Here is a 9713-nt window from a genome sequence, read left to right as displayed (position 1 = left end):
AACCAGTTAAAATCTTTTTTGGGGATGTTCTCAGTAAAATGGTCTGCCCCTTTTTACAGTTCAAGGCAAGATACGCATTTCTTTAAAAAGTGTATCTTACTAATTCTGAATACTCCAGCTTTGTCAGTGATAAGTAATTAAGATACATTAAAAAGCAAATAATCATCCCTATGTTACAACTCAACAAAAAGGGTTTTTTTCAGATCTGTAAAGTCAACCTGTGCTTCTAGCAAAAAAGTACCTTCTGTCTTTCAAAGCAGAAATGTTCCCTTCTGCTTGGATGCTCCTAGGCTCCAAAGGATGAAGCCCCCTGACATGTGCATATTCCAAGGAGAGAGATTACATCGTAGAGCCACCATCAGAAATCATTTACCAGCTGAAGTCATAAACTAAAAATTTGTAATGGAAAGTGGCAATTTGACCAGTTTTCTGTATTGTCCTAATCATGCTCCCAAATTCTGGGGGCAGGCTAAAAATTGCCTTCCTTCAGATCTAAGACTGTTTCTGATATTCTGTGCAAAGCTGTTATATAAACCCACTGATGAAGATGTCATCTTCTTGCATCCCAGCGTTAGCTCACCCACTTATTCCAGAAACCCAGGCAGGTAAAGCCTCGACAAGGAGAAAAACACCTGTCAGGGGGATGCACTAGCATCTTCTTGTACACATCTACCCCTCCACCACACCTGCAGGGAACTGGATCCAAGGCAACTGTCACACCACCAGCACAGGGATTATTTTGAAAAGGAAAGGCTACTTGGGGAGGTGGGGGGACACTCTTCACTGTTACTACTGACACTGTTCTGCTGCTCTGTACTGCTGCTGGAGCAGGGTGTAACATGCAGCATCGGACTGCACAGCCTCTTGGCACGCAGGTGCTCAGGAAGAGATCAGCTGTTTTCCCTTCCCTATCTCCCTGGGCTGTTTCTGATGTAATATGGACAAAACTGGATAAAATACAGGGAGCTGGAATCAGCACCGGGAGCCTGCACCTCTTGCATCTGGGTATCATAGGCTTTTTGCACAGATCTGGAAAGTTTTAACACGCTGTACTAACCTCAAAACTTGAGCAGTAACTAGAAAATGCAAAAATCTAAATTCCGATTGGGATAATTCATCACTGCACCACCAGAAGCAGTTTCCTTCATTCTTATTCGGGAAAATGATTTTATTCTGGGCAAGTTTATCTAACTAGCAGGGCTAGAACTATGGTTAACTCCCGACAACATATGATTGCTTTAGTAGATCATACTAACATACTCACCCTCAATGTCAAACCATTAGTAGGTTGAACCTGGCTCTGGGCATGGGATTTCTGTTTTTCAAGCTTCCCTAAGCCACAGTCACAATACCCTTTTCTGAGGACAGCTGTAAAGGGATATTACACCGAGATTTCATATCAACAGCAAAGAAAATGCTCAGGTAGATGTCAATCTTCAGTGACAAGCAATTGAAAAGATAATCCAAAACGATGATATAACCAATTAACATCAAAGACTACACACACAAAACGTTGCTTACAGACAAAACCGGATTGCAGCTGAGGCAACCACAAAGGGATTTCAATCACATGCCTCCTGTGCTTCGTCCACCCCGTATCCCAAGGGGTGGTAAGACAATCCCCAAACCAGTATTAGGGGCTTGACTTCCAAAGAGGCTCAATCCTAAGTGCATAACATTCAGAAATCCCAGCATCTGCTTAAATGACTTCTTCTGAAGCACACTGACTAGTGCAGATCCTACTTCTCCCCCAGACATCATACAGGGGCCTTCAGCTCCCAGCTAGGCAGGATGGGGGGAGCTCCCAGGTGAGTCGGTTAGAGTCCATTAGGAAGGAGTGCTACTGAATCAACACCTACCATTCGATTTAAATCTGCTGAGCTCATGGCATGGGTATTTTTAAAGGGCAAATGAATTCAAATGTTGTTCATTTTGTGAGCCAAAACTTGGAATAAATATTGGTATTGCTTTTACTACCTTTGATCATTTGTCTTGGAAATAAGATCACTTTTGATTTCTGAGCTGAAAGCTTACAAATGTTTCTAAATAAAATATTCCATTTGATATAAATGTTTCAATAGAAACAGAGCTTAAAATACTCTTTTACAATTTTTAAAGACTGCCTTAAAATGTTTTGTAGAGTCAAAGCACTTAAAGTATATTTAAGTTCCGGTTAATAAGTAAATAACTAAAACAATACATCAACAGCATTTTTTTCTTCTCTTGGTTTGAATGAGTTCTCTAATGTCTACACTGGGAAATGCTGATCATTAGCATAATTTTCAAACATAATTATTGGTTTCAGACACATCAAGCTCCTAATTCTATCACCAAACTCTTCTCATTAATAGTATCTTTAGAAAGTAAGTTCAAGTATAGAATTAAGTGGAAAGTTTTAATAGCTTGTAGGTATGTATACTTGATATTCTTAGCTGCGGAGAGGGATAGCATCAGTTATTAATACTAAAGAAAAACAGGCATAAATCTAGCTGTAAGTAGAGCCATGTAAAAGAGTTCATTTAAGTCAATCATTCCTATATAAGCCTTGCTTTTACTAAAAAATTGTATTTTCTACACAGACTATTTTGCTTTTAAAATAATAGGGTTTAGCTGTTAGTCATCCTAACCATTCAAACAGAAATGTTAAAGTTTGAATACTTGTTGTAAACCTTTCAGGGTGATAAATGAAAGATAATAACCCCTTGATCAATGTAACTTTTATTTATTCATCTGGGAACATGGCAAGAATATATAGGCAACAACGCCGCCTAGAAGAACATGGATTTCACATAAACTGTTTTGGCAGAAACAGGCATTTAAATAATCATCCAAATCACCACCTCACTGTTTCTATCTTTAAAAAACAACAAAAAAACCAACCAAACAAAAAACAACAGAGAAAAAGAAACATAAGATCTGAACAAACGAACAGCCTAGAATTTTTTCTATTTCATGTCTATGCCAGCCACATGTGTCCCTGATTTTAGAAGTTGTAATACTTAGCACTGACAATGGCACCTTTCATTTGCAAACATGTTACAAACATGAACTGACTGTAATTATACCACAATACCTCACCACAGCTAATCAACGCGACTGCCTGGTCCTCTCTCAGCCTGGGGAAGTGCTGAATTAAGTTTGTGCTGCCAGCTCCCTGTATGACTGTCTACATCCTGCAAAGTGCTACACGTAGATGTGAGTTTAGCACGAAGTGACTGACCAAACTATAGCATAAAATCAAGCAGGTTTTTCCACTCAGTGCTAATATTTTGTTGTATAATCCAAGAAGAACTGACCAGGACAGGATGCAATTTAATGTAAACCATTTGGAGTGAAAGGTGTTATTTTGCCTAGCGAAATCTCCCCCTCACAGTCCAGCTCACAGACAGAGTCAGTGGCAACCTCATGGTCAGGGGAGAGCTGGGACATCCTATCAAAAGGGTCCTCACGATTTTCCTCACAGTCAACCACATTTGGGATCATGTTAACATAAGCAGTCACTATCTCCTTATGGAAAAGGGTGTCCTGGTTGTAAGAGATAAGCTCGTTGCTTATATTAACAGTCTCCACTGGAGTACTAGAGCAAAACTGACCGCATCCCAGGAGATTGGAGAAGACCTTTCTAAAGTCAGCATTGAAGGCATAGATGATGGGGTTGAGAGAAGAGTTGGCCCAACCAAACCAGACAAAGATATTAAAGGTGGTCTCACTGACACAGGGAAGGCCAGCATGGGGGTCACTGGGTGGGCTCTCGCAGAAGGGAACCATGCAGTTCAAGATGAAGAACGGCAACCAGCAGCAGACAAAGACACCCATGATGACGGAGAGAGTCTTCAACACCTTGGTCTCTTTCCTGATGGAGGACTTGAGGCTTGTGTGATGGTGGCAGTCAACATGGCTGCTCCGGCAGCTCTGTGCATGCTCGGCTGCCCTCTCCAGGGAAGAGATACGACGAATCTGCACCTGGGCAATGCGGTAGATTCGAGTGTAGGTAACTATCATGATAGCCACCGGGATATAAAAACTGATCAAGGACGATGAAATAGCGTAAGTCCTGTTGAGGCTGGAGTCACAGCTCTCTGATGGTCCAGGGAGGGTATCATTGCTGCCAGAGGTCCCATCAGAGGGTCTCACTGCTGCTAATGCCACCCATGTGGTGCTCATATCTTCCGCCCAGGTGGTGACAGCACCTGCTGCTGCCCAACCAGTGCCAAATCCATCTCCAATATCACCAGCAGCAACAACATCCCCACCTTTGTGCCAGTTGAGCTGGACAGGGATGAAGGAGATGAGCACAGACAAAGCCCATGCCACACTGATCATCACCAGAGCCAACCGTTGGGTCATCTTCCTCTCATAGCGGAAAGGGCTGGAAATAGCCCAGTACCTGTCCACACTAATCACGCACAGGTTCAGGATGGAGGCCGTGGAGCACATGATATCAAAGGCCACCCAGATGTTGCAGAAAGCCCCAAAAGGCCAGTACCCGGCCACCTCAGCCACCGCCTTCCAGGGCATGACTAGCACAGCCACCAGCAGGTCCGAGACAGCCAGGGACACGATGAAGATGTTGGTGACCTTGCTCCTCAGGTGCCGGTAGCGGACGATTGCCGCGCACACCAGCACGTTCCCGAAGAGCGTCCAGAGGATGAGCAGAGCCAGCAAGCTGCCCGCCGCCACCTGCGCCGCCCCGGGGACGCCCGCCGGCCCCCGTGCCCCGTCGGGGGGACCCGCCGCCGGCGGGCTCCGGCCGCCCCGCAGCATGTCTGGCGGTTCCCGGCGGCGGCCGGGACGCGCCGAGCAGCCAGCGCCGCCCCGCCGCCCGGCCCCATGGGGCCGCTGCCCCCCCGCCTCGCCGCCACCCCTGCCGGACGCCCCCGCCCCGCCGCTCCGGCGGCCCCGCTCCGCGGCTCGGCGCGTACCGGGCTCCGGGCTCCGCGCCCCGCCGCTCAGCGCGCCCCCTGCTCCGGCTCCCTGTCCCGCGCTCCTCGGCCCCGGCTCGGGGTCCCCGCCCCGCGGCTCAGCGCGTCCCCCCGCTCGGGGTCTCAGCCCCGCGCCCCGCGGCTCCCGCCTGGGGTCCCCGCTCCGCAGTCTGGCGCGTTCCCCTGCGCGGGGTCTCTGCCCCGCGGCACCCGGTTGGGGTACCCGCTCCGCGTACCCCCGCTTGCGCTCCGCGGCTCAGCTCGCCCCCCTGCTCGGGGTCTCCGCTTCGCCGCTCAGCGCGCCCCCCTGCTCGGGGTACCCGCTCCGCGCCCGCTCCTCGAGGTGGCCGCTCCGCGCTGCGCGGCTCCGCGCTCCAGGTGGCTCCCGCCCGGGCAGCGGCTCCGCCCGCCCCACGCCCGCCGGGGCTCCCAGCGCGGCGGACCGGCGCCCCCGCTGCCGGCTCCCCGCTTCCCAGGCCGGCCTTCCCGCCCCCGCCGCCCTCTGAGCATGCTCCGGCGCCAGGGACGCCCGGGCCGGGCCGGCGGGCAGCGGGGCCGGCGGGGGACGGGACGGGACGGGACGGCGCGGCGGGGGCGGCCGCCCTGCGGCGGTCCTTTCCTCCCTCCCGAAACCGAGTCATCCTCACAATTTTTTGCGGCCGTCACCGGCTTTGCGCGGTGGTTTTGCGCAGCTGGAGGGAAAAGCGCGGTCCCACCGCGAAGAACGGGGAAATGCCCCCCCCCCAGCATCGCCGGGGGAAGCGGGGCTGTCGGGGACGGGCACGGCCACAGCTCGCTCGGCCTCTCGCTGGGAGCGAGCGGGGCTGACAGCTGACAGTTGCCGGGGGGGGGCCGGGACGGGCTGGGTGTCTTCCGTAGGGATGGGAAACAGCCTAAATCGGTAATTGTTCCAAAAGGTTCTGCTGGACGACTGAGATGTATTACAAGAAACCCGGGAAATGAAATCCGATTCCCTCTCTTTTCAGCTCTTTCATGGGATGAATCATTCCTCTCGGTAGGGCTCCAGCGCAGCTAGAAAACGGAGTTATGACCCTAAGCAGTACAGGTGTGAATGGTGTGCTGTTGGGCTCGCCATGCGCTAATGTCGTGCCTGTGGTTCAGAGAACATGCTTTAGTGATTTTTATTCAAAATATTAAAGATTTAGTTTCTCAAAAACTTAATTCTTTTTTAAAACCATCGACAGAGATCAAATCCGTTCCTGACTCAACAGCCCGTTTTGGCACTAGAAAGGCGAAGAAATCCACTCTTCAGGGGCCTTCCAGCTGCCTCTCCAGGCAGATGGGGAAGGACAGGAATCACTATACCTTGCTGGATCACAGTGACATGAAGGAAGATTAGGTATTAGAGTTACTAAATAACAGGGAAAATAAATAAATAAGCTCTGCAACCTTTTAGGCAATTTTCTAAAATTGTCACAAGAAAAACTGGAGCTTCACTTTAGCTCTCGCTTAAGAAATTGGCACTACTTTTCCACATTTAAGCAGAGTTATATTTAATATTGGAGGGAGAATTTAGCTTTTGTACCACTGAATTCTAAACAGGATGACTAAAGCTGTGATGCTGAGGCAATGTGTTGCTTGCACAAACTCTGCTTTCCTAAGCAGTGCCTCCTGCAATTTGTATAAATGAAGGACCAATTGCACGAGTACTTGTGCATGTGCCTGTTGAAGCTGCTGGTCCAGAAATGTGGATATTTTATGTAAAAAAGCAATGACCTGATTTGCTTGTTTAGCTTATATTCATTGCTTCGCCAGTGTAGAGGGGTGTGTGTGCATATACATGCAAATCCATCAGCACAAATTGTATATATAATATGGTATCTATATGCATGTATGTATTTACATGCATGCAGTCAGTATGCACTAGCTGTTTAAATAAACATATGCGTAGGTATCTGTCTGCTTAACAATGATAGTAGCCCAATAATAACATAGCCTGCCCACAACTCAGCAGCACCATGCACACGCTGGTGGCTTGGTACAAACCAGCACCAGCGCTGGAAGCGAAGACGCTGGGCTGTGGCTGGGAGCAGCGGAGGTGGAGGCGTATGTTATCTCCTGCCAGCTCTACTGTGTGTGGTGGAGTCAGGCAGAGAGGAGGTGCAAGCAGCCGGGTAAGATGCCTTAACCCATTGAAACAAAAATTGTCAGAGCTCACTTGTCAGACATCTAAAGAATGAAATTTTACTATGCTTTCTACACTAGTGTCTGCAATAGGCGGACCCAAAGTAGAGAGGAGTTTCCAAAGTATCTCTTTTATTGGCCAAGTGTTGCATTTGGCTGTCTGGCTCCTGCGTAACTCAGAATTTAGAGGACATAAAATCCTCTCCCACCTATTTCACCTTTAGCAAATGTTCTTGAATTTCAGCTGGTGTGAACTGAAGTTGCTCACCAGAGATACCTATGGAAAAAGACCTATCATTGAGCTGGGGGAAGTTTCATCAGCCAAAGACGCACCTGTACCTATAGGTGCACTGGCGATACAGTCTTCAGTGTTGATCCAACATTTCATGCACACTCAAAACTTTCTTTCAAGTCACAGGAATGCACTAGATCAGGAATATTTTCAGTGGTAGTAGAAAATAGTATTGATTTGTGATGGGGTGGCATATGGGACTAAAACCCCCCACGCTAATAGGCTCCAGTGAGTTGGGAAGAGGTGGAGCAGCAGCGGGCAACAGGACAACTGCTTTGTCCGGATCATTCATAGCGGCAGCAGGCCAGAGCAGCAATCGTGTAATGGGGACGTTTATGATATGGTATAATATTCCATCCATTGCCATCAACATTTTTGAACCTGAGATAAAAACCTTTAACATTTATAGGTTATTAGCATCCTCTTTTTACTTTCTGTAGGCAGTTTGCATATAAATCTCATTTTAAGAATAGTCCATTAAAACCACAGCTGTCACTTGCTGAGAGATTTGGGGTGGCTTTTTTTCATCCTGAAATCGCCTTTGTAACAGCTTTTGTGCTTTTCCTTCAGAGCTTTGTCTCTTTTTTCTTTTTTTTATTCACCTGTTAAAATTGCACTTCTCTCTCACAGCTGGCAGATTGGAAGTAATGGAATTTAACTGCTATTGTAATGGTTCTGAGCAAAAAAAAAATCTTTGCAGTTCCTGATTGAAATTGATAGAAATGTATGTTTTACTAGTTCTTTCTCTTCATTGCCACATATTCTATTTCCATTTCAAAATACACAGACCCACTGTTCTGCTGAATGATATTTATTTAAAAATAGACGTCACTCAGAAATTCACACATTCTCTCATCTAAGAGATACTCAATGTAAAGAGATAAAAAATAATTAACGCTAAAAGGAAGTCAAAATATATAGACACAGATGTACTGCTGAGGTTTAGGCTATAAAACATCCCAGCAAAAACCTCCTGTTACGGTTAGCCTCTAAAACAGGCAAGAAGAGGTAGTGGTAGAGGTGGAAAAGGCTGGAACTCACTGTACATTAGGCCAGTTTAGCGAAGTAGCTGGACATGTTCTCAACTGTAGAAGTATGCTCACATGGAGCTATATTTAGGAGCATCGTTGAACATATGCTTAAGGTCCATCAGTTTTACTCACTGAAGCTGAAATGCTTTACTGCACAGAGATGGACAAAGATGCGGGTGTATATATAGCCATGTGAAAATATTGAGGAAGGAAGGGAGAAAATTGGTATCATCAATTTATTCAGCACGGAAAAATCCTTGCAGACTAGGTCTGGTTCTGCTGCCCGTGTTTCAAATAAAAATAAATATGAGCAATTGGAAAATGATCAGAAAAGCGTTACAGGAATTTTGTCTGGGAAACTTTTTTAGCTGAGCAGAGGGCACCAGAAGGGTTAGAAACAGCTGGCGATGTCTTACAGAGGGAAGAGTTTTCTGGTAATAGATTACTTTTAATCTTTCAGGTAAGGTTATAAAAACTGCATTGGCTAGAAACTGAATCTATGAGAAATCAGGATATAGATAAGGTGCACATTTTTAACAGTGAGGATGATTAATGGCTGATGCAGTTGACTTCGGGGTGTAATGGATTTGCCATCATTTGCAGTCTGAAAGCCAAGGCTGAGTGGATTTCCTAGAGGCTGTGCCTCAGCTCACCCCCCAGCTCTGTCTTGATTCAGACAGTACCAAACAGCATTCTGTAGTCTGCGTTATGGGAAAAAACATTTTAGACGGTTACAGTTATCCCTGCTGGCCTTAAAACCTATTCAAGTTTTTGTTGACTTGGGACTGTGATGGATAGTATTCATTAACCATATATAACAGAATGAACAGTCCTCCCAGTTGTCCCGGTTTCGGCAGGGATAGAGTTAATTTCCTTCCTAGTAGCTGGTACAGTGTTTTGGATTTAGGGTGAGAACAAAGTTGATAACGCACCGATGTTTTAGTTGTTGCTAGGTAATGCTTACACTAGCCAAGGACTTTTCAGCTTCCCATGCTCTACCGACGGAGAAGGCTGGAGGTGCACAAGAAGCTGGGAGGGGGCACAGCCAAACTGGCCAAAGGGACATTCCATACCATGGGACGTCATGCGCAGTACCTGAACTGGGGAAAGCTGGCCGGGGGGGCTGCTGCTCGGGGACTGGCTGGGCATCGGTCGGCGGGTGGTGAGCAATTGTGCTGTGCATCACTTGCTTTGTGTATTATTGTTATTATTATTATTATTGCTATTATTATTTTATTTCAATTATTAAACTGTTTTTATCTCAACCCACGAGTTTTTCTCACTTGTGCTCTTCCAATTCTCTCCCCCATCCCACCGGGTGGG

At 47.0% G+C, this 9713-nt stretch overlaps 1 protein-coding gene across 1 annotated transcript; it reads right to left on the bottom strand.

Moving 5' to 3' along the window:
- Positions 1–2719: 2719 nt before the first annotated feature.
- On the bottom strand, positions 2720–4764 carry DRD5 (dopamine receptor D5). Its single transcript, XM_076337580.1, has one exon. It carries the CDS (start codon positions 4762–4764, stop codon positions 3313–3315), a length of 1452 nt encoding a protein of 483 aa, XP_076193695.1. The 3' UTR covers positions 2720–3312.
- Positions 4765–9713: the final 4949 nt, after the last annotated feature.

The sequence above is a fragment of the Aptenodytes patagonicus genome, chromosome 4 (assembly GCF_965638725.1).
Source record: "Aptenodytes patagonicus chromosome 4, bAptPat1.pri.cur, whole genome shotgun sequence".
Classification (NCBI taxonomy): domain Eukaryota; kingdom Metazoa; phylum Chordata; class Aves; order Sphenisciformes; family Spheniscidae; genus Aptenodytes; species Aptenodytes patagonicus.
The sequence above is the reverse complement of the archived record's forward strand: the minus strand, read 5'-3'. Positions and strand labels throughout refer to the sequence as shown.